At 42.2% G+C, this 25,631-nt stretch overlaps 3 protein-coding genes and 1 pseudogene across 6 annotated transcripts in view; 3 read left to right on the top strand and 1 right to left on the bottom strand.

Annotated features, from left to right (window-relative positions):
- The window catches only part of LOC116571638 (immunoglobulin lambda-1 light chain-like), a 1,139,351-nt gene that overhangs the window by 82,735 nt on the left and 1,030,985 nt on the right, over positions 1 to 25,631 (top strand). The window lies entirely within an intron of this gene.
- On the bottom strand, positions 3,162 to 4,153 carry LOC116572258 (annotated as a pseudogene).
- LOC116572257 (immunoglobulin lambda-1 light chain-like) lies at positions 5,857 to 10,725 on the top strand. The gene is made up of 3 exons (XM_032311106.1): positions 5,857 to 6,053; positions 6,175 to 6,510; positions 10,454 to 10,725. Exons 1-3 carry the CDS (start codon positions 5,942 to 5,944, stop codon positions 10,723 to 10,725), a joined length of 720 nt encoding a protein of 239 aa, XP_032166997.1. The 5' UTR covers positions 5,857 to 5,941.
- LOC116571641 (immunoglobulin lambda-1 light chain-like) overlaps positions 16,496 to 25,631 on the top strand; it is a 1,068,967-nt gene continuing 1,059,831 nt past the window's right edge. The window contains exons 1-2 of the mRNA XM_032309765.1: positions 16,496 to 16,601; positions 16,687 to 16,990. Coding sequence (XP_032165656.1) covers positions 16,553 to 16,601; positions 16,687 to 16,990 — 353 coding nt within the window. The 5' untranslated portion in view covers positions 16,496 to 16,552. The remainder of the gene's footprint in view (positions 16,602 to 16,686; positions 16,991 to 25,631) is intronic.

The raw sequence follows: 25,631 nt of genomic DNA, 5'->3' as shown, positions 1-25,631 counted from the left end.
CTGGGGTTGTGAGGATTAGTCCATTATAAACTTTCAGATTGGAAGGGAGTTAAGAATAGCACAAGTCAAACAAATAAAAAATAAAAAATATCACAAGTCTCCAAGGTACTTTAGAAACAAGTTTTCCAGGACCTTGAAAGGGCTTTCTATTGTTAGGAAAAGGTCATTTATTACTGTTTAGTAAAAGCTTAGTCATGAGACACTTCAGGTGTATATCAGTGGGTCATACGCTTGGAGGATGATTGTTAACATATATATTTATAAGTATATATATTAGAAAATATATATTTTTGACAGGGGGGTTAGAGATAAAGGAAATATCCAAAGGAATTTCTATATGTTTAAAGTAGACTCACAGGATCCTGGGTGTTGGGCTAAGATTGTCTCTTGCCCTTAGCAAAGTATCAACATCAAGGCAGCTGATCTCCCAATGGAAGGCCAGTCTACCTATTTCAAGGACTTGTCAGTGATCTGTCAGTATTAAGGAAATTTATTTTTTTTCTTTTGACTTTGTTTCCCATATCGCAAACCTTCTAATCTGGGATACTGGGAAGGCAGTATAGGAATGGAACTTTCCAGGACTAACAAGGAGTGAGTGCTGAGATAATTAATGCTTCTGATGAGCTGCAAGATCTTATGACAAACTACCCTGACAGCTGGCATCACAAAGATTTCTAGTCTATTTGGCCACAAAGGTGCATCCCTTTAAGTACAGCTTTCAGATGGCAGACACCAGAAAGAATGTTTTCATTGGTCAAAAAACTAAGCATTTAGGACATGGAAAAAAGGAAAGAAAAATCCCCACTATTTTTTTTTTTTCCTGGCTAAGCCTTGTGTCTCTTGCAACCACACCAATGAATAGGAGGGGTTTTCCCCAGGTTTGGGGACTGTACTTCATTGTACAGAAGTTCTCATGATGTTGGCAGATGATCTAGTCTCAATCTAACATGTGCCCTGACCAACTTAACTTATGAGCTGAGTTTTGTTGAGGTGAGCACTCTATCAGTATTAAGTGCTTGACCTATGCCACCAATTTTGTGGCTCTGGCCTCAAGGATGCCCTTTACCAACAACCTGTGCATCTGTTTGGAGTTTGTCCAAATAGATGCACTTCTGGTGGGAACTGTGGACTCACCAGTCTGTAGGGCCAACCCCAACAGCAGGCTTCTAAAGCCTACACTTGCAATCTGCCCTGCGTTAATTCTTTTTTAGGACATGCAACACTGAAGACACAAAGGAAAATAAAGACCATCTCTAGAAAGAAATGGATCAATAACCAGAGTGCTCTACCACATTTTTACCAAGAGTCCCTAAGTCCAAGGAACTAGTTCCACAATATTTCTTTCTGCTAGTCTAAGAGTAGAGACAGGAAAAATGATTCTCACCACTCTCGCTCCATTGGATTCCTTAGACAGATGTTCTGGGAGGCTAACAGGCTAAGAAATCTTACCTTCTGCTGACAGCACATCGGATTTCCCAGGATCTCAGCTGCACCATTCAGGTCAAGCAGTATCCATCAAGTTCAGGCACTTTTCTGGATCAAAAGATGCTTTCACTCATGCAGGAGTTCTGATATCTCTGGATTCCACCACAAGAGGGAGGTGTCTATTACTGTCAAGGTATATGCCAAGATAGTGATAATGCTTACACAATACTCCATATCTATAGGAAGTGAGACAAACTCTCCCTCCATTCCCTGGGCTTGGTGACATCCCCCCTCAGGTGGTTCAGGGGGTGACTTCTGTTGTCATATCTTCATCAGACCCTTATTTTTCCTGGGAAAAGATTATTTGACAAAGTCATATCCCTTTCCTCTGTTAAATTTTAAGATCTATAACCTATTATCACTGTGTTCATATTCTCAAATATAAAATGAGCTTGTTTATTGATAAAAATTATTCAGTGGGTATATCAGAGTCTAAAAGGTGTTGATTCCAGCTCTGGGTCTAGTGGGGGCTCACCAGTGCTTCTGGTCTGAGTGTTTCAACCCAGGCTTGAGGTAACATAACCAGCATGCAGAAATAAATAGGTAATTATGGAGAAGTAACAAACCATCAACATTTAAAAATGAAAACAATACCATGCATACTTATATAAATTTATTGGAGAGACAGAGAGAGAGAGACATCACAAATAGGCAGAGAGGCAGGCAGGGAGAGGGGGAAGCAGGCTCCCTGCTGAGCAGAGAGTCCGATGTGGGTCTTCTTGATCCCATGACCCTGAGACCATGACCAAAGGCAGAGGCTTAACCCACTGAGCCACCCACACTTCTAATTCTTAAATTCTTCAGGTCAAATTTGAGAAATATTGAAAGACTTGTGCATGGAGAAAACATCTTAAGAGAAATGAAATGAACTTGAACAAATGAATAGATATTCCTTGCTTATGGATCAAAATGGTGAATTTGGCTATAATAATGACTTCCTAAAATTTTCAGTCATGGTTGTTGTCAACAGATTCTGGCACAAAACAAACAAGCAGATTCACATATATTCTTACAAAAATATTAGAATACATAATACAGTATATACACATATAACAAGAAGTATATGTAATGACCAATAGTGGTTTATTGCAGAGATGCAACACCAATTTACTATTCAGAAATCAATCACTATAACTTGCTGTTTTACCAGGTTAAAAGGGAAAAATCCCATGATTTCACCAAAAAATATATGAAAAGCATTTGACATAATTCAAAAACCTATTCATGATAATAAATGAGAATGAATGAACGAATGAATGAACATGATCAAAATTCTCAGAGAATGAGGAAGAGAGGGGCACATCTTCAGTTTGGTAAAGAAAGGTATATGATACCTACAGCTAACACACATGGAGGTGTGTTTTCCAAGGAACATTTTTCAAGGAACATTGAAAGGTAGATAGTATATAGGATATACTACAGTAGATTGCAGGTAGTGGATAGTAAATAGGATAGTATATACAATACTTTTATATCCCTGAAGCTTAAGTGAAACATCCTGTCTATTAGGTAAAAATTACCTGCTTAATGTGTGTACTCTGTAATACAATCAAAAAGAGTACTATAATTATAATTTCAGGACTTAAGAATTTAAGGGTCAGTGTCCCTTTTTTTCTCACATGGAAGAAGCAAATTCTTTTGAAAATCGTTTGAGGTTTGGACGAAATTTTCACAGCTCAATTCTTAGGATCACTCTGCAGAGTCTTTGTGATCCAGATGACACAAGGGAAGCTCCAACTTTCTGGAGAAGACATTCCAGCTCACACGATCTCATCAGAAAGGAGACTGTTGGTGGCAAGCACAGTGTGGGAATGAAGAACCTATTTCTTTCCACAGTAGTTACCTTCCACTGCTTCCATAGCTCACCTTGGCTCAAGTCCATACCCAGAAGCTGACCTGATTCTACTTGAACTTTAGTGTATTTCCTGAAGATCAAAACCAGAGTTCTGGGCAAGAACCTTGGGACTCATGAGCTTGAACTCCAAGTTGGGTCCAGCCCTTAACACTGGGCTTATATTTAGCCAAGGCTTCTGCCACTGCCACCTTCACTGCCCCAGCACCTGGAACTACAGAACCATCACCAGTAGCATCCTTAACAGCCTGCAGTCCATCTCTCACCACAGCTTTAATCGGAGTGTGTGCTTGCTTGGTCCTTTGACCAATAATGCAACAGAGCTGGGATTGTTGTATTTCTCAATAAAGGTGGGTTTCTCTTCTCCCAATGTGCATTCATATACAAGTCCTGCATACACAGGACTGCATACACAACTCCTATACCAGTCCAAACAATAAAGATTTAGGTCATTAAAGAAATGAAAACTACTCCACTATAAACAAGAGTCAGCCTTTCCATATTTCTCCTTTAAGCTCTATGAAGAGTTACTGCTCCTTCTTTTACAAGAGCATCTGAGGAGAAGGGGTCATTTCCCTTGTGATTAAAAACAACAAATCTTTTATCTGAATCACCACAGACTTTCGTTACCAGTTTAACTATTTTTTGAACTCCATTTTCAATAAATTTTCCTTCAGCTTTTATGAGTTTTTCTTTCCCTTCTGTGTTCTTGTAAAACAGAAAATTCATTTCTGTTTTTTTTTTCATATTCTCATGACATAATGCATGTGAGGAGGTATATGCACCTTCTACTCTTTTTTCCATGTCAGTTACCATACTCCTTGGTTGAAAAAAAGAGGACTACAGTTTCTGTTAAGATATCAGTAAGTTTAGCATTTACTTTAGTATATTCTGGCCACATATATGAGTGTTTCTTTGTGCATTTCTTTGCTTACTTTGACTTGTTCGAAAAACTGAAATGCGGGGGGGTGGGAGGTCAGGGTACCAGGTGGTGGGTATTATAGAGGGCACGGATTGCATGGAGCACTGGGTGTGGTGAAAAAATAATGAATACTGTTATGCTGAACATAAATAAATTAATAAAAAACAGAAATGCTTTTTCCTACGTAACTTTAAATACTTTGGTTATTATTCTGGGGTGAAGCCTTTCAGAAATGTAGAGATCTGCTTGTTTCAGCAGCTCCCAATGATTAGAAATCAAGAGTTGGTTGCTTACCCACTGAGCCACCCATTATATGAAGATAATTTTGAAAAAGCTGCAAAAAATCTTTTACAGGAAGGATAGGCATTTGGAAAAATGACCACAGAACAACTGGATAACTATGGGGGGTAATTAATATCCCCTAAACCTCTCACCTTATTAAAAAAAATCATTGAAAGTGTCCCAGGCTTAACTGTAAAACATAAAGCTATAAGCTTTAGAAGAGAACAGAAGAAAATCTTCAAGACCTAGGGTTTGTGTAAACATGTTTAGACAAGATACCAAAATCACAACCCATAAAGCAAAAAAGACATAAATTGGACTTCATCAAGATAAATTAATCTTATTCCTTTACTTTGTGAAATAGACAATTGCATCATCTGAAGAAAAAAGATTAAAATACAAGTTCATTTATGGAAGAGGAGTTGGAATCCATTGCTTTAATGAACACAGCTGTAGAACACTCGAAATGTATGTTAGTACTCTAAACTGCATCCCAATGGAGGGATATGATGCTTGCAGTATCTTCTCTGGGGTGACTTACATTGTAATTTAGGTGAATTTTTGTATCTCACATAAACCGGGACTCCTTCTGAGAATGAAAAACAGAACAGTAATCATGGGAGCCACTATAAAATCACACTGTCAATTAATCAAACTGCTTGTAAATAGACAGGGACCTGATAAATTAGAGAAACCATGTGGGCTCTCAAGGGTTTAGTCCTTGGTGAGGTGTGCACCCTGTGACCAGCAGAGGGCGCTGTGGGACTGCCCTGCTATTCCCACATGGCAGCTCAGTGAGAACCATTCACTCACTGGAAGAGATGATGCTGAGTGAAATAAGTCAAGCAGAGAGAGTAAATTATCATATGGTTTCACTTATTTGTGGAGCATAACAAACAGCATGGAGGACATGGGGAGTTAGAGAGGAGAAGGAAGTTGGGGGAAATTTGAAGGGGAGGTGAACCATGAGAGACTATGGATTCTGAAAAACATCTGAGGGTTTTGAAGGGGTGGGGGGAGGGAGGTCGGGGTACCAGGTTGTGGGTATTAGAGAGGGCAAGGATTGCATGGAGCACTGGGTGCTGTGCAAAAACAATGAATACTGTTACCCTGAAAAGAAATAAAAATTAAAAAAGAAAAGAAAAGAAAGGGGAGTGGGCCTTGTGCTCCCAGATGAGGACTCAGCATCTGTGTCCTCTCTGGCCTGGTAGAATCCCCATAGCAGGGACCTGTGGGTGGGCTCAGCAGGTGCTTCCTCCCTGGGCTCTCCCCAGGGGATAAAGCCAACAGCCTTTCTCTTCAGTGTGTGGTGTGAGCTGAGCTCCAGCACCAGGGCTCAGAGAGGGGCTGGGAAGTCACTGGATGGACCCCATTTGCATGGAAAGCCCCTTCTGTGGCAGATGGTAGAGGATAAAAGGAAGCCTGGGGCAGCCCAGTGCACTGTGGGGACCAGAGTCTGTGTTACTATGGCCTGGACTCTTGTTCTCCTCATGTTCCTGTCTCACTGCACAGGTAAGAACAGGCCTTGGGGACCAGTTCTCAGTTCCCAGCTTCTTCCAGCCCCTCTGCTCAGAGATTTGAGGGGATTCACCTTGGCTTCTGCCCCATCACTCATGTGTGTCTGTGCTTACAGGTTCCATCTCCCAGCTTTTGGTGACCCAGCCTCCCTTCCTCTCTGCATCTCTGGAAACAACAGCCAGACTCACCTGCACCCTGAGCAGTGACATCAGTGTTGATATTTACCCCATATTCTGGTACCAGCAGAAGCCAGGGAGCCCTCCTCGTTACCTCCTTACCTATGTAACAGACTCAAACAAGCACCAGGGCTCCGGGGTCCCGAGCCGCTTCTCTGGATCCAAAGATGCCTCAGCCAGTGCAGGGATTCTGCTCATCTCTGGGCTCCAGGCAGAGGATGAGGCTGATTATTACTGCCAGTCATTTGATGTTAGTGATGGACACAGTGATACAGGTAGATGAGGAAGTTGGACAAAAACCTCTGTCTGCTCTGGATACTTTCCCATTTTAAAATAACTTTGGATATATATTAGTGTTAAGAAAAACAACAGGCCCCAAATGGAGTCCCTTATATTAAGTTCTACAAAAATTTCAGACCTAACCTACCTATACTTCCAGTCTCTCCAGGAGAGGAGTTTTCAACCAATCCATCAGGAATTTCCTGTTCAGCACTAGTGATACAAATCTGTCTGAAGAGACTACCTGTCCTTCCCCTAAAAGAAGTTGTCCTTACCAGAAACAATCCTTTTTCTTACTGATACTTCCTTATCCAACCCCGTTTCTCCTTAATGAAAGCCTTCATTTCCTAGGATTCCTCCAAGAACCTGCTTCTTCAGATGGGATGCTTTTGGGCTTGTGTGTGGGTGAATAAAAACAACCAGAAATTTCAGTTAACTAGGTTGAATGTTTGTCCTCTAATCCTAGCTACATCCAGAAGTAGCTTCTGACACAGAGTGGCTCTCCTCTTGATCTCCCATTTCATGTTCTGATGTCTCAGGAAAACTGAGGGGAAAGAAAAAAAAAAAAAAAACTAGAAGAAAACTTATGATGGCACCAAGACTATGCTTTGTGATCCATATTTAATGAAACCAGAACCTCTGGAGTCTTTTCTTTTTTTAATTATCAAAAAAAGAAAAATAATTATTCCTATGAAAGCATCTCTCTGGGTCAGGAGTGCCTAGAACATTCCAGCAAATTGACAGAACCTCTAGGGCATGGACTGTGCTCTTTGTGGGGTCAGGGCAGAGCACCCTTCCTCCCCTGTGCTGACCACTTTCCAAGAGTATGGTGGCCCAGGGAAAAGGCAGTCACTGTGAGACACTGTGGGGGGACACAGGCCCTGGAAGAATGGCAGGCAAAGAATTGGCATTGCACACTCACAGGGTTTCTGAACCTTCATTTGGGGTTTCACGGCGAGGGGGGCCAGACACAGGTGTGTGGGAGGGGTTGGGTTTGGGGGCCTGAGGCCTTATAACCACTTCACATAATGTAAGAGGGTGAGGGGAAGATCCAACATCATGGGGAAAATGTTGATCCTGCTTCAAGGAAGGGGGTGAATTGGGTCTCATGGGTGTGACTATCCTACAGCCAATCCCAGTAAGGACCCAGGAGAACTATCAAGGGTGGGATTTCCCCAGCCCGGTGAGATCTAGCTTGACTCCCACCTTGTCATCATCGATGTTCTGAGTGATCACATGCCCCACACCATGGCCTCTATCTACTCCTGTCTATTTAAGTGTACTTCTACATCTAGAAGTGTGGCAATAAAGATTAAATATTTGTTTCAAGAAGGAATCCCTGTGTCATAATTGCTCTTCTCTGTTTTTCAAAACAAGTTATTTGTAGGAAAACAACCTGCCCTTCAACTGTAGTTTAGAGGGAAAATTTCAGGATGAAGAGGAAGAAAGCTGGCTTGTGGAGAATAAACACAGGTGCATTTTTGACTTGACATGCCTTACTCATCCATTTCTACCACTCCTGAACCACTTTACTTTTCTAGAGCAAACAATTCATAATTTGTTCTGGGTTAAATCAAAAGGAGCCAAGGCTATAAAATATCAGTGATAAGATGCAAAAGCTATGGAATCTTATGTGAAATATGGTGACTGTAATTAATAGGAATGACTTGTCTGCCTACAGTATGCTGAGGGAGTAGAGAACAAAGAGAACTCTGTGAGGTGATGCAATAATAACGATCCTGACTATCAACCATTCCACCATGTATGCCCACATTAAATCATCATGCTGTACACCATGGTTGTATTTATTTATATTTGTCAGTCCTCAGTAAATCTTTAAAAATCACTTTACATAATTATCTGCCAACATAATATAAAAGAACATTATTTGAAATTAAATTTAGTAAGTTCTGTTTATGTAACAATAGGATTATGACTCTATATAAATGCTTCTCATCATTACATATATCATTCACTTCTTTTCTGGGTACAGATAAGTCTCCATACTCAGTGTCCTCTCTGTATGGACTCATGAGCCATCTCTCTTTCTCTTTGTGATTGTGAAAGGTGCCTCTTCACTGAGAAATTAAGAAAACCGTATCACCATAGGACCCCAGTGCATTTCTGCTGTGGTGAATGGGTGGTGAATCATTATGTATTATATGATATCTACATATGTGTATAATTATTTCTAATGGAATATTTTAGATAACCCCAAAAATGTAAGATGTGTGTCTTGGTAAGTAATAGACAGTCACATATTTTTTGACCTGCTTGAGAAAATGAGCCACAGGAAGGGAAGTGACCACACACAGAATTCATGGGACACTTAAAATTTTTAGAATAAAATGAGATGGATTCCAGGTTGCCAAGTCAGCATGATTCATGGTATGAAATACTAAAGCCCACATGCCCATCACAGCTGATTTGCTCAGCATTTCTATATATGTGTGTGAGAGAGAGAGATGGAAGAAGTAAACAGTACAATTTTCTGAGTATTTTCCTTGAGAAGATGGGTGCTAGGGACAGTCAGAGGCAACTGTGCAGGTCCCATGGCACCTCCTCAGAACAACCCATCACCAAAGGACTTTCTAATCTAATAGTTGTCCATGTCATCTGACCTAAGTGTCCCTATGGAAACGGAGGACAGTGTGAAACCCCTCTTCCCTGTCACTCAGCCCCAGCTTAGCCACTCAAAGACAACTTTTAAGGTCTCCTAAGAGCCCCGTCTTTCACTCCCCTTTCACCCCCCTCATCTCTCCTCTCACCAGGGACCCAGCTCTACCATAACCCCTGCCTTCTTCATGGAGACCCATCCTCCTCAGGGCAGGGCTCCAGCCCCAGGTCCTGCTGGGAAAGCTGTGCTGAGTAGTGGGTCCCAGAGAGCCAACGTCTGTCCTTCTGTTCATGCAGAGCAGCCTCTTCTCAATCCCTTCCTGCATGACCCTTGTTGATGGAGGCCCACATCACCACAAGAGGTGGACAGGCTAGGAGTACAGGATGGAGACAGGGGTCTGAAACTGCCTCAGTGGAAAGTAGGGTCAGAGGGAGGAGGAGTTCCTCCACCTTTCCAAACAATGGGACAGTTTGTTCCCATGGACCAAAGGCTGGCCCAGGCCTCTGCTCTTTTGATTTGCTGAGAGCAGGACACCTTCCCTGTCTGGCTCCAGGTCTCAGGAGCCACTTTCCACTCATGTAACCCAGGAGGGAGGTCCCTGAGTCAGCATCGGAGGAGGACACTTTAGGAAATTAAGGGGTGTGTGGTGGGGAGGAGTTTGCAGCCTAGCAAAGGGCTCCAGGGCAGGGCCGAGGGTTCCCTCCAAATTTTAAGGAGGAAGGGGTGGAAATGCCAATGACTAAGGCAGGCCAGCCCCTCCCCCATGTGGATATTGACATTGCCTTTCACACCCATGCAACCAGCAGAAAGGCCAGCAGAGGGCCCAGTAGTCACGTGTCTGATCCACGATCCAGGTTGGGCGTGAGCAGAGCTGTGGACCCAACACATGGTTGCTTGACTGGTGCCCTCTGCTCAGGGCTGCCTGAATGTGGCCGCAGAGAATGCTTCTTTTCAGGACTCTCCCCAGGGCTGAAGCCAACCCCATCCTCCTCAGTGTGTGCTGTGAGATGGTCTGAAGCATCAGGTTTGAGGGAGGGGGTAGGCAGTTACTGGAGGGACTCCATTTGCATGAACAGTCCCTCCTATGGCAGAGGGTGGAGGAGAAAAGGAGGCCTGGGGTAGCCCACTCCACTGTGGGGACCAGGGTCTGTGTCACCATGGCCTGGACTCATCCTCCTGGGGCTCCTGGCTCACCATGGAGCTAGGGAAGCGCATTGGAAACACAGGGCAGACCTCTAGCAGATGTCAGCCTCTTTGGCTGAGTTCCTAGGAAATTTTAACCTGGCTCTTGCTGCATCACCCATGAGTATCTGTGTTTGCAGGTTCCCTGTCTCTGTCTGTGCTGAACCAGTCACCCTCCCTCTCTGCATCTCCCGGAACAACAGCCAGACTCATCTGCACCTTGAGCAGTGACTTCAGTGTAGGCAGCTACTACATATTCTGGTACCAACAGAAGCAAGCTAGCCCTCCCTGGTATATCCTGTGCCATAAGTCAGATGCAGATAACCACCAGGGTTCCAGGGTCCCCAGCCACATCTCTGGGTCCATAGATGCCTCCACCAATGAGTGGCTTCTGCTCATCTCCAGACTGTAGCCTGAGGACGAGGCTGATTATTACTGTGCTCTATATCATTATATTGGGAATGACTATCATTCTCCACGGTGTTTTAGATAACGAGGAAGTGAGACAAAATCCCATGGGAACTAGACCTTGTCTCTGAGCCTTTTTTATTGAGAAGCTTCTGTGGAGGCTCCTGACAGGAGAGTCCTCTGTGTTGAGACCTGTCCTTGAAGAGGAAGGAGTGACACACAGATGATGCTGTTGCCTGGGACATCATGGGTATCTGAGGAACACACTGGGTAAGGGAATAGAGCCCAACTGTTCATGCCCCATGGTCTGGAGAACATTAATAAGAATAAATACTTTTAAAGAAAAAAATAACTGTTTTTTTTTCTCTTATCTATTACTGTCAGGGAGCAAGAATATCCTGTCCCCTCAAAGATCCTTCTAGCTGGACCAGGAATCAAATTGATAGGAGACAGATAAGGAGGAGAAAATCAAATTTATTAGTGTACATACAGGGAATCTACACATACACAGGGATTCTGAAGACTGTCAGGCAAAATAAGGTATATATGTCATTCTGAACTAAAGAGTAGGGGATAGGGGTCTGGGGCTTCAAAGGGAAAGAATGCAGTACACCAGAAGATGAAAAGAGTAAGTGGTAAAAAAAAAAAAAAAAAAAAAAAAAAAAAAGTTTGCTCTCTAATACAGGTGGTCACTCAGATATATTTATTTCTGGTAATAACCCTTATCCTGGAAAGGCCATCTAGTTTAGATTCTTCTATAGAGATAAAGGAAAAGCCAAAGTTTTCTTAAGCCCAAAGCGTCTCAAATTGCCTCTGGCTCTAAGTAAAGCACATGAAAAAAACGTCCTTTCTTGGGATGGCCTGCTCTCAATCACTACAGTTCCCTCCTCAGCAGCATCTCTGAAGTCTCATACATTCCAAGTTGAGCAGGTAGATTGTTTCCTCTTGTGGAATCTGTCTCTTAATCTGACAGTAGGTCATTCAGTTAAACTTTTTTCCAGAAGGTGGTGATGCAGGTGAGCTCTCAAAGTTAAGACCTACTGGGCAAGCAATCAGGTAATTAATAAGCAGAAATTCTTATGGGGGGAGGGAAAATGTAGGTGAATGTTTGGAGCTAATCCTAAATACAGTATCTAAGTCCCGAGTGCTGCTAGTGACATTTCTAGATGTTGGGCTAAAGGCATCTTCAGATGGCATAGGGCAGATAGTAACAATGTGGTAGATTTCCCTGGTTTCAGTTCAGATGTCTTTAGTGATCTTTTTGAGGGGCCCACAGAGCAACAAGTGGGAAGATTGTCTATACATGAACTTTTGTGAGGATTTCTCTGAAGTTTACATCAAGTCATTTCTATACATTTTGCAGGGTCTCAGGGGGGGAAAAAAAAGGACATTTTGTGTATCAAATGATTCCAATTGTCAGGAATGGAGAGAAAAATATAAAAATGTTATCTTGAAGTGTTGTAGTCAGGCATTGGGGGACACTAGGAGAATATAGGATATAGTCCAGTTTATAATGATCAATATTAAAACCTCAAACTCAACACACACAAAACAGACAATCATATCAAAAAATGGGCAGAAGATGTGAACAGACACTTCTCCAATCAAGACATACAAATGGCTATCACACAAATGAAAAAATGTTCATCATCACTAGCCATCAGGGAGATTCAGATTAAAACCACATTGAGATACCACCTTACACCAGTTAGAATGGCCAAAATTAGCAAGACAGGAAACAGCGTGTGTTGGAGGGCATGTGGAGAAAGGGGAACCCTCTTCCACTGTTGGTGGGAATGCAAGTTGGTGCAGCCACTTTGAAGAACAGTGTGGAGATTCCTCGAGAAATTAAAAATAGAACTTCCCTATGACCCTGCCATTCCACTACTGGGTATTTACCCCAAAGTTACAGATGTAGTGAAAAGAAGGGCCATCTGTATTCCAATATTTATAACAGCAATGGCCACGGTTGCCAAACTGTGGAAAGAACCAAGATGCCCTTCAACGGACAAATGGATAAGGAAGATGTGGTCCATATACACTATGGAGTATTATGCCTCCATCAGAAAAGATGAATCCCAACTTTTGTAGCAACATGGATGGGACTGGAAAAGATTATGCTGAGTGAAATAAGTCAAGCAGAGAGAGTCAATTATCATATGGTTTCACTTATTTGTGGAGCATAACAAATAGCATGGAGGACAAGGGGAGATGGAGAGGAGAAGGGAGTTGGGGGAAATTGGAAGGGGAGGTCAACCATGAGAGACTATGGACTCTGAAAAACAATCTGAGGGTTTTGAAGGGGCAGAAGGTGGGAGGTTGGGGGAACCAGGTGGTGAGTATCAGAGAGGGCACGGATTGCATGGAGCACTGGGTGTGGTGCAAAAATAATGAATACTGTTATGCTGAAAATAAATAAAAAATAAATTTTAAAAAAGTGAAAAATCCCAAATACACCATCTCTCTTTATACCTTAAAGAACTGGAAAACCAACAACAAATTAAGCTAACCCCATGCACAAGAAGGGAAATAACCAAGATTAGAGCAGAGATGAATGAGTTAGAAACTAAAGATAGAGTAGAACAGATCAATGAAATTAGAAGCTGGTTCTTTGAAAGAATCATTAAAATCGATAAACCACTGGTCAAACTAATCCAAAATAAAAGGAGGAGGACCAAAATTATTTAATTTCAATGAAAGTGGAGAGGTCATGACTCTCCATGGAGAGTCCATTCTCCAATACCAGGAAAACAGAAATAATCATCAGAAATTATTATCAACAGAGGCATCTGGGTGGCTCAGTGGGTTAAAGTCTCTACTTTCAGCTCAGGTCATGATCTCAGGGTCCTGGGATTGAGCCCCGCATCGGGCTCTCTCCTTAGCAGGGAACCTGCTTCCCCTCCTCTTTCTGCCTGCTTCTCTGCCTACTTGAGATCTCTGTCTGTCAAATAAATAAATAAAATCTTTAAAAAAAAAGAAATAATTATCAACAGTTATAGGCAATCAGATAAGCAACATAGAAGAAATGGAAGCATTCCTGGAACCAATAAGCTTCCAAGACTGAAACAGGAAGAAATTGACAACCTGGATAGACCAATATCTAGTAATGAGATTGAAGCAGTGATCAAAAACCTCCCAAAAACAAGAGCCCAGGACCCAGCAGATTCCCTGGGGAATTCTACCAAACATTCAAAGAAGAAACAATACCTATTGTGCTGAAGCTGTTTCCAAAAAATTGAAACAGAAGGAAAACTTCCAGACTCTTTCTATGAAGCCAGCATTACCCTGACACCCAAACCAGGCAAAGATCCCATCAAAAAGGAGAATTTGGACCAATATCCCTGATGAATATGGATGCCAAGATTCTCAACAAGATCTTAGCTAGTCGGATACAACAGCACATTAAAAAGATTACCCACCATGACCAGGTGGGATTTATCCCTGGGATGCAGTGGTGGTTCAACATTCACAAATCAATCAATGTGATAGAACAAGTCAATAAGAGAAGAGAGAAGAATCACATGGTGCTCTCAATTAATGCAGAAATAGCATTTGACATTATACAGCATCCATTCCTGATTAAAACACTTCAACATATTGGCATAGACGAAACATTCCTCAACTTCATATAATCTATCTATGAAAAACCCACTGTGACTATCATTCTCAATGTGGAAAAGGTGACATCCTTCCCTTTGAGATCAGGAACACCTAATGTTTGGTGATGTATTTTCCTTATATTGTTCTATAAAAAATAATGTAAAATAATATTCAAATTACCTCTTATTTCTATAGCTTGGGGATTAGAATAAATCACCTCCACAACTTAAGTTCTGCAGGATCTCCACCATCCTAGTACTGGAGGAAACCATTCAGAGCAGGCACCACCAGGGTTTCCAGTTCTGACCAAGAGGAAATGCTCCCAATCAAGCAAGTCCTCTCACTTACAACTAAAAATATCTGGGAAAAATACAAACAAGTATAGGAAAACTCCATAAGGTAGAAGGAAGAAGGAAGACTTCCTACAAACCTTAGCTGTTGAGGGAAACACACCAGTGAGTTCCTTGGGTTTCTTCCCTTCTATTACCCCAAATACATGTAAGAGAAGACACTGCAGGAGCCTCCAACCAAGAATCACCCAGAGGTCCAGAAGAGAAAAAGAAAATAAAATCCAGCAAAACTCTAAAAATGTCAACCAGCATGGTCAGAGGATCTGAATATAAATTGGCCTGAGCAAAAAAATATTTTAGCAAAAAATTTAAAAAATATATATTTTATATTACCTTCACACACTAATGAATCCCCAAACTCTGCCTTCATGCAGGGCTCTCAGCAGTGCTGAGCAGACATCTAGTGTCCCTCCCTGCCTGGCAGAAAAGGACAGTGTCTGATTGTCCACCTTGTGTAGTGTCATTGGTCTCGGTGGAGAGCTGAGCCTCCACCCCACAGGAGCATCAGAAAGCCTGGGCAAGGTGGGGCCAGTGGGCTACTTAGCATTCCAGTTCTTCCCACCTATAATTTTGGCAGATCCCCAGAAGCTCAACAGAAGTCCATCCACCAGCAGGAACACTGACTGGTGATTTAAGGCAGAGCTGTTCTGCATTCATATACCCCTGCTGGTGACTGTGGGGCCAGCAAGAGCATACCCTGGACTCCCACCTAGCATTAACACAATGAATAAGGGGCTGCAAGGCAGGAATGCTGGCTTTGCATTTGACCCCTCCCTTCCTGTTGTCAGTGAGGGCACAGAGCCCAGTGAGTTGCTGAGAATTCATCCTCTGCACTTCCCTTCAGGCCTGGGCATCCCTCTCTGGGGTCAGCAGGGTCCAGCTCAGAGCTGGTCTCACAACACCCTCACTCACACAGTGGGTACTTGGAGGGGACACTCTTGCCCCACTTCCTCCAGCAGGGCGTCACCAGCAAGACTATGGGATTGAACACTCCACTTTTCTTGGGGCCACTGGGAAGCTGACATAAAATCCCAGACCTCTTGCTGCTCCTCAAGGGGGAGAATCACCTGATGATTGAAGGAAGGTAATTGGGACCCCAACATTACTTGATAAATATCCAAAAATATCCAGGATCCAGGAAAAAGGACCAAATTGTCTTGCCAAGAACCAGGAAAATCAAACCTTGAATGAGAAAGGAGACTCAACCATCACAAACACTGAGGTCCCTCACATGCTAACATTATGGAACAGATATTTTCAAGCAACAATCAGAAAATCCATCACAGGAGCCTCTACAAAAACTCTTAGAATACATGGAAAAGGCAGAAATATGCCATTGAAATAGAAGTCATCAAAACACACCAAATGGAAAGTATAGAAGTTAAAAATACAACAGATGACACTGAAAAAGAAAACTCTCTGGAGAGACTCAAGAGTAGGTAACACCTACTTATGATATGTTTGTTGAAAACACAAATGGGCTACATTCACTCTGCCTGATTTCCACACCCATGAGTAGTCTCCTGAGACTGTCACTAGGTGGAGCTGTTCACCCGCTCAGAGCTGGCAAGGCCTGAAACCAACTGAAATAGTTCCACCTGACTGGGCCCTGCACCCCTGCTCACTGTCTGAGAGAGAGTTGCCAGCAGCTGCTTCCTCTCAGGGGACAAACTCAGAGTGCTTAACTTCCCCAGCCCACCTCTTTGGATTTCAGCTACAAGCTGGGCCTAGGACCCAGAACCAAATGGCATTGTAGGCTCATATTTGCATAATGCACCACCAAACACACCCTTTCCCCCTGGAGCTCAGGAGGAGATAAAAGACACATCCCAGGGACCAGCACCAGCTGTAAGGCCACGGGACCTTTGGGAAGTCCACACCATGACCTGGACTCCACTCTTCCTCCTCCCCCTCCTCACCTACTGCCCAGGTTCATGCAGATTTGACAGCCACCTTTTGAGGGGAATCCCTCTGCCTTTATTCTTCATTCTAATATGTGTCTATTTTCATTTCAGGGACCAGTTCTGAGGCTGTGGTGACCCAGGAGCCCTCAATGACTGTGTCCCCGGGAGAGACAGTCACTCTCACCTGTGCCTCCAGCTATGGCGCAGTCATCGATAAACATTATCCATGTTGGTTCCAGCAGAAGCCTGGCCAATCCCCTAGGACATTGATTTATGATACACACAATAAACCTTCCTGGACCCCTGCCCGATTCTCAGGCTCCCTCCTTGGGGGCAAAGCTGTCCTGACCCTCACAGGGGCCCAGCCTGAGGATGAGGCTGAGTACTACTGCTTCCTACAATATGGTGATGGGAGGCACAGTGAGAGACCCAGATGAGGAAGGAAGACATAAACTGTTGTTTCAGTGTGTGGGTACAAATAAGATCATAGGATGTTGGCATCCCATAACTAGATACAAGATAGCTCTCAGGGAAGCCCAAATGTAGACCATCCTTAATCAGACAGAGAAGCAAGGTGTCTGAATTGCTTCCCATTCATGTTTGAGTCCTAAAGTGGAGTAAATATATCAATGTCTTGGGAGGTACTGGTCGAAAAAAAAAGCAGATTTCAGTGCTTTTATATTAGACAAGGATCTCTATGCATGGATCAGAACTAAAATTTGAGGCAAAACACATTTCCTCCAGAAAAAAAGGAGCATCTCTAATATTCTTGTCAGCTAAGAACAAAGGAAACACTCATTTAATATATTTCTAAAGTTTCATGGTGCGCCTGACTGGTTCAGTCAAAAAAGGGTGGGACGCTTGATTTCACAATCTGAGTTTAAGTCTCAAGTTAGATGCAGAGATTCCTTAAATAAATAAATAAACCCTTCAAATTTAAAAAAAAAATAAGCAACATAAAGTTTATTGTATTAGTTTGCACTTTAACACAATGCAAGTATATTCTAATACTTTTTAAAATATTAAAAATTGTGAATATTTTTGTAACGATACTTCATCCCTAATACTCTGGGATAAATTGCATCCTCCCAAAGAACATATGTTGAAGTTGTAGCCCTAAGGACTTAATAATATGCCCTGATCCAAAAATAGGTTTGTCATAGAGGTAATTGGTTAAGGTGAGGCTATACTGGCGGAAGGTGGCCTTCTAGTTGAGTATGACTACTAGTGTGCTTAAAACAGGATGGTCACATGGAGACAAGAAGGGCACCATGGGAAGCTGGAGGCAGAGTGTGCAGAGTTCGCAGCTTCACCCAGGGAATGCCAAAAATTGCCCTCAAAGTGCTAGTCAGGGGGTGGCAGGGAAAGATTTCCCTACAGGTTCCAGAGAGAACATGGCCCCACCCTATGAATCTGGGGCTTTTAGCCTCCACACCTGTGAGATAGTCACTTTTTCTTGAAGCCACCCAGTTTGTGCTACTTTGTTACGGCAGGCCTAAGAATCTAAAATATCACACGGTCAGTATCTTTCTGAATTTGAACACTTTCTTCCCAATGGGTTTTTAATTGTTACACAATTACACAAAGAGTTTTGTTGATATTTCATATTTTGCTAATGTTTCAAGCACTCCTAGTGTCATGGAAGGTTACTACAAGTAATTTGCCATGAGTCTAAAAGTCTAGAAATGGAGAATTACTGCTTAATAGTGCTGAAACATTGCATTCAAAAGGTAGACACCCATTAGGTGGCTCCAATTGATTACTAGTGCAGAAGGCTCTGAAATTGTGAAGTTGTGAAGATTATCTTGAGTGTATTAAAATGGATCTGGATCTAGTGAGTGAAAAGGGAAATGCCTACTACCTTCAGTGGGAAACCCTCAGTACATTACTGTGGACATCAAATGCACAGAATGGTAAAGGAAAGAGTTTATGTCCTAGAAAGGCTGATTGGAAAACAGAATAGATTGAAACTTGAAAAGCATTCAGGCACCAAAACCAGCGTGGCCTTTCTACATGTGTTAGATCAGTTAGTCTCACACTTCAATGTACATATGAATCATGCAGAATCTTGTAAAATTGAATTCAGATTCCTTTGAGTCTGGAAAGGGGCCTGCGATTCTGCATTTCTAAATCACAGAGAATGGCATTAGGAGGAAATGATCTGCAGAGAACTGAAGAGAAATTTCTGGCAGAAAGAACTGATGCCTTTGGATTAGAGAAGAACCCCCAGTCCACATATCCCAAGGACAGAGGCCTCCTGTTCAGACATATGCCCTCTTGCCTTTCCCTCCACTCTCCACTATATCATTTCTAGGACTTTCCCTCCATAATCAATGCTTCTCAGGTCCAGCTCTGACCTAGTCTGGTACCTGACCATCCAGAATATCCTGGAAGAAGATGATAATGACTCCAACTGTTCAACAAACCATGGTTATGGGAGGAGTTTTGCCTACCCACCATGTGACAGCAGGAATAGTGAGAAAGAAACACACAGCTGGTCTGCCATGGACCCATGTCCCTCCCCTTGGATGACTCACTTCACCCTGCTTAGAGAGTTTTCACCTTCTGAGATATTTTGGGAATCAGCACATGTCTGTGAAGTCCTGTCCCTGCATGCCCTGCCTGTTCTTGGTCCATAGAAATGTTGCCTTACATTGCAAAATATTTTCTCAGGTCTTTCTAGAATCATGAGAGTTAATACCTGGCAGGTATTATTCTTGCCACTTCCCTGCTCCCTGATGGGTTTTAACTTTTGAGGATGTTGAGCCTTTCACTGGTGCATTCATAGCACCAACCCCATCCTCACTCTTCGGTTCCTATTGACCTCATTGCTCACTCATGTAGTTCTTGGTTGGCCAGGGCTCAGAGTAGAAATCCATTACTGAATTGTTCTGTCTAAAAGCAACAGGAATCATGATCCCTTAAAATTAGAGGGCAGAAGACATTTTAATTAGAAGAGGGTGGAAAAAATTATGGCAAATAGCAGTGACCAGAGAGGACTACCACAGATAATGTAGTGGGCATGCCTATGTGGGTGCAGCATTCCAGGCACAGGGCAGATAGTAGTCACTGAGGGTAGTATTAGTCTATACAATGAAAAGATAAAGAATGGATGTACAAAGGACTAAGTGTAGCCACCCCAATAAAATGATACGTCTCATTGCCCATGTTATTGATTCAAGCCAATTTTCATGCTTTGACATCTTTGTGGGGTTTTTTGTTTTTATTTTTTGTTTTTGAGAAAGAGAACATAAGCCAGGTAAGGGGCAGAGGGAGAAGCAGACTCCCTACAGAGAAAGGTGCTGGACATAGAACTCCATCCAGAGACTCCAGGACCATGACTTGAGCCAAAGGCAAACACTTAACCAACTGAGCCATGCAGGTTCCCAAACTTCTTTTTAAGGTTTTTATTTATTGGCATGGTAACCTGCAGGCCTTCAGGACCAGCCACGAGGAGGGGTCCCTGGGCAGCACAAACCCAGCCTCAGGGAGAAGCGCCTCAGGAAGACAAAGGCAACAGACATGGAAGCCAAGGACCAGTCACCAGAACTGGCCCATGCGGGACACAGTGCCCCATGAGGGGGAGACCCACAGAGACGGCCTGCAGCAGGCACAGTAGAGGCTTCTGGGTGCCACCAAATCAGTTGACTTGGGGAGCCAGGAAACAGCTGCCTGGAATTGGCTGAGACCATGACTCCCGCTGTCCAATGCCCCAGCATCCCCACCTCTATGCACTGCAAAGCTGCCCTCGCAGACACATACTGAGGCAGCTCACAGTCCCACTGGCATCAGTGTGCACCTTGCCAGGATTGTGGTTGATATATTCAGCTATACATCCCCTCAAGCACATCTCACCAAACTGACAAGAAGGAAGAACACCCCCAAAGAGGAAAAATTCAGAGACTGTGACCTCTCCTACAACACTATTGGATATAGACATAAATGGCATGTTGGAAAGGGAATTCAGGGTAACAATTATCCAGGCAGTGGCTAGGTTGGAGAAAAGCATTAGTGACAATATAGAATCTCTAAAGGCAGAAGGGAGAGCCAATCTGGCAGAAGTTAAAAATGCTATCAATGAGATCCAATCTAATCTAAATACTCTAATACCTGGGGTAACTGAACCAGAAGATAGAATTAGTGATATAAAGAACAAACTGATAGAGAAGAAGGATCAGGAAGAGGCCTGGAACAAATAGCTTAGAAGCCATGAAAATGGAATTAGGGACATAAATGATGCCATGTAACATTCCAATGTCAGAAATACTGGGATCCCAGAGTGGGTGGAGAAAGAGAGAAGACTAGAAGATATGGTTGAAAAAATTCTGGATGAAAATTTCCCCATTCTGGGGAATGGAGCAAGCATTTGTGTCCTAGAGGCAGAAAGAACACCACCAAGATCAACGAATCTAGAAAGACACTTGATTGTGAAATTCACGAATCATAATTTTAGACAAGAGGTCCTAGTGGCATTTGAGGGGAAGAGATTCCTTATGTACAGAGGAAGGACAATTAGACTAACCTCAGACCTGTCCACAAAAATCTTGCAGGCTAGAAAGTGTTGGCAAGACATACTCAGGGCACTAAATGAGAATAACATGCAGCCAAGAATACTTGATTCAGCAAGGTTGACATTCAAAATGGATGAAGAGATAAAGAACTTCCAAGACCACCAAGGTTTAAGAGTATGTGACTACCAAGCTGGCACTGTAAGATATATTAAGGGGGGTTCTATAAAAGAAGAAAGAACTCAAGAGTGGCATAGAAAAAGAAATTTATAAAAACAATCCATAGAGGGGCACCTGGGTGGCTCAGTGGGTTTAAGCCTCTGCCTTCAGCTCAGTTCATGATCCCAGGGTCCTGGGATCGAGCCCCGCATAGGGCTCCCTGCTCAGCGGGGAGCCTGCTTCCTCCTCCTCTCTCTCTCTGCCTGCTTGTGATCTCTGTCTGTCAGATAAATAAAATCTTAAAAAAAAAAAAAAAAACAATCCATAGAAACAAGGACTTCACAGGCAACATGATTTCAAAAAAACATATCTTTGAATAATCATTCTCAATGTGAATGACCTAAATGCTCCCATAAAAGGCACAGGGTTGCAGACTGGATAAAACAACAGGACCCGCCCATATGCTGTCTACAAGAGACGTATTTGGAACCTAAAGACACATACAGACTGAAAGTGCAGGGATGGAGAAACATCTTTCATGCCAACAGGCCTCAAAGGAAATCTGGTTAGTGATTCTCATATCAGATAAATTAGATTTTAAGCTAAAGAATGTAGTCAGAGATAAAGAAGGACACTATGTCATTCTTAAAGTGTCTATTGACCAAGAAGATCTAACAATTGTAAATATTTATGCCTCCCAACATGGGAGCAGCCAACTACATCACCTAACTGTTAAACAAAATAAAGAGTCCTATAGATGTGAATACATTAACTGCAGGGGCTCTTAACACACCACTCTCAGTAACAGACAGATCATCCAAGCAGAAAACCAAGAAAGAAATGAGAGCATTGAAAGACACATTGGACCAGATAGACCTCATAGATACATACAGAACATTCCACCCTAAAACAACAGAATACTTATTCTTCTTGAGTGCACAAAATGAGTGCACTATTTCCCAAAATAGACCACATACTGTGTCACAAATCAGGGCTCAACCAATCTTCAGAAATTATTATCAATATGCTGATAATTTAAGCAACCTTGATGAAATGGATGCATTCCTGGAAAACTATAAATTTACAAGACCAAATCAGGAAAAAAATGACAGCCTGAATAGTCCAATATCTAGTAATGAGATTGAAGCAGTGATCAAAAACCTCCAAAAAAAAAAAAAAAAAAAAACAAGAGCCCAGGACCTGACGGATTCCCTGGGGAATTCTAGCAAACATCCAAAGAAGAATAATACCTATTATCCTGAAGCTGTTTCAAAAAATAAAAACAGAAGGAAAACTTCCAGACTCTTTCTATGAAGCCAGCATTACCTTGACCCCCAAAGCAGACAAAGACCCCATCAAAAAGGAGTTTCAGACCAATATCCCTGATGAATATGGATGCCAAGATTCTCAACAAGATCCTAGCTAACAGGATCCAACAGTACATTAAAAACATTATCCTCCATGACCAGGTGAGAATTATCCATAGGATACAAGGTGACTCAACATTCACAAATCAATCAAAGTGATAGAACAAGTCAATAAGAGAAGAAAGAAAAATCACACAGTCCGTTCAATTTATGCAGAAATAGCATTTGACAAAATACAGCATCTGCTCCTCATTAAAACTCTTCAAAGTAAAGGGATAGAGGGAACATTCCTCAACTTCATAAAATCTATGAAAAACCCACAGCAAATATCATTTTCAATGGGGGAAAGCTGATAGCCTTCTCTTTGAGATCAGAAACACAACAAGAATGCCCACTCCTGCCTCTGTTGTTCAACATAGTACTAGAAGTCCTAGCAACAACAATCAGAAAACAGAAAGAAATAAAATGTATTCATACAGGCAAAGAAGAAGTCAAACTCTCTTCACAGATGACATTATATTTTATATGGAAAACCCAAAGGCTCCACTCCCAAACTACTAGAACCCATACAGCAATTCAGTAATGTGACATGATACAAAATCAATGCAAAGAAATCAGTTGCTTTCTTATACACTAACAATGAAAATATAGGAAGGGAAATTAGAGAATCAATTCTTTTTACTATAGCACCAAGAACCATAAGATACCTGGGAGTAAACCTAACCAAAAAGGTAAAGGATCTGTACTGAGGAACTAGAGAACACTCATGGAGGAAATTAAAGAAGACATAAAAAGTAGGAAAAGCAGGAGCGCCTGGGTGCCTCAGTGGGTTAAGCAGCTGCCTTCGGCTCAGGTCATGATCTCAGGGTCCTGGGATCGAGTTCCGCATCGGGCTCTCTGCTCAGCAGGGAGCCTCCTTCCCTCTCTCTCTCTCTGCCTGCCTCTCCGTCTACTTGTGGTTTCTCTCTGTCAAATAAATAAATAAAAAATCTTTAAAAAATTTAAAAAAAATTAAAAAGTAGGAAAAGCATTCCATGCTCATGGATCTGAAGAATAAACATTGTTAAAATGTCTATACTTCCCAGAGCAATCTATGCTTTCAATGCAATCCTGATCAAAATTCCACTGGCAATTTTCAAAGTGCTGGAACAAACAATCCTTAAATTGGTATGGAATCAGAAGAGACCCTGAATTGCTAGAAAACGTTGAAAAAGAAAAACAAAACTGGGGGCATCATGTTGCCTGATTTTAAGCTTTACTACAAAGCTGTGATCACCAAGACAGCATGGTACTGGCACAAAAAAAGACACATAGACCAGTGGAACACAGCCCAGATATGGACCTGCAACTTTATGGTCAAATGGTCTTCGACAAAGCAGGAAAAAATATCCAGTGGAAAAAAAACAGTTTCTTCAATAAATGGTGCTAGGGAAATTGGACAGCTATATGTAGAAGAATGAAACTTGACCATCCTCTTACACCATACACAAAGATAGACTTGAAATGGATAAAAGACCTCAGTGTGAGGCAGGTATCTATCAAAATCCTAGAGGAGAACATAGGCAGTAACCTCTTCGACATCAGCCACAGCAACTTCATTCAAGACACGTCTCCAAAGTCAAAGGAAACAAAAATGGAAATGAACTTTTGGGACTTCATCAAGATCAATAGTTTCTGCACAGCAAAGGAAACAGTCAACAAATCATCGAGGCAACACCCAGAACTGGAAAAGATATTTGCAAATGACACTAAAGGCCAAGGGCTGATATCCAAGATCTATAAAGAACTCCTCGAATTTAACACTCAAAAAACAGATAATTAGGTCAAAAAATGGGCAAAAGACATGAACACATACTTCTCCAAAGAAGACATACAAATGGCTAACAAACACATGAAAAAATGTTCATCATCACTAGCCATCAGGGAGATTCAAATCAAAACTATTTGAGATACCACCTTACACCAGTTAGAATGGCCAAAATTAACATGACAGTAAAGAACAAGTGTTGAAGAGGATGTGGAGAAAGGGGTACCCTCTTATACTGTTGTTGGGAATGCAAGATGGCACAGCCACTTTGGAAAACAGTGTGGAGATTCCTTAAGAAATGAAAAATAGAGCTACCCTATGACCCCGAAATTGCACTACTGGGTATTACTTCAAAGATACAGATGTAGTTAAAAGCATGGACATATATAACCTAATGTTCATAGCAGCAATGGCCACAGTCACCAAACTGTGCCTTTCAACAGACAAATGGATAAAGAAGATATGGCACATATATACAATGGAATATTATGCCCCCATCAGAAAGGACGAATACCAAATTGTTGTATCAACATGGATGGGACTGGAGGAGATTATGCTGAGTGAGATAAGTCAAGCAGAGAGAGTCAATTATCATATGGTTTCACTTACTTGTGGTGAGTAAGAAATATAACAGGGAGGACATCAGGAGAAAGAAAGGGAGAGATGAACCATGAGAGACTGTGAACTCTGAGAACAAACTGAGGGTTTTGGAGGGGAGGTGGTTGTGGAGTTAGGTGAGCCTGGTGGTGGGTATTAAGAAGGGCATGTATTGCATGGAGCACTGGATATGGTGCTTAAATAATGAATCTTGGAACACTGAAAAAATAAAATAAAATTTATAAAAGTATATAAATAATAAATATGTTTTATTTGTTATTTTATTTATTTATTTGCTAGAGACACAGCAAGAGATGGAACACAAACAGGGGGAGTGGGAGAGTGAGAAGCAAGCTTCATGCTGAGCAAGGAGCCAGACATGGGTCTTGATCCCAGGACTCTGGAATCAAAACCTGAGTCAAAGGCAGACACTTAACATCTGAGCCACCTATGCTCCCCCAAGATTTTATTCATTTATTTTAAGGATATACAGAGAACGAGAGCACAGGCAGGGGGAGGGGCAGGCAGAAGGAGAGGGAGAAGAAGACCCCAGGATCATGACCTGAGCCAAAGGCAGATGCCTAACCAACTGAGTGACCCACATGCCCGCTTTGAAGC

This window comes from Mustela erminea, chromosome 13 (genome assembly GCF_009829155.1).
Source record: "Mustela erminea isolate mMusErm1 chromosome 13, mMusErm1.Pri, whole genome shotgun sequence".
In the NCBI taxonomy this organism is placed as follows: Eukaryota; Metazoa; Chordata; class Mammalia; order Carnivora; family Mustelidae; genus Mustela; species Mustela erminea.
Note: the sequence above shows the minus strand (reverse complement) of the source record. Positions and strands in the feature narration are given on the sequence as shown.

What these genes read in the sequence shown, in the direction of transcription:
- LOC116572257 (XM_032311106.1), top strand. Translation starts at nt 5,942, where the DNA reads ATGGTAGAGGATAAAAGGAAGCCTGGGGCAGCCCAGTGCACTGTGGGG. An exon ending in GTTCCTGTCTCACTGCACAG is followed by an intron (nt 6,054 to 6,174) that starts GTAAGAACAGGC and finishes CTGTGCTTACAG; the next exon opens with GTTCCATCTCCCAGCTTTTG. An exon ending in TGATGGACACAGTGATACAG is followed by an intron (nt 6,511 to 10,453) that starts GTAGATGAGGAA and finishes CTGTGTTTGCAG; the next exon opens with GTTCCCTGTCTCTGTCTGTG.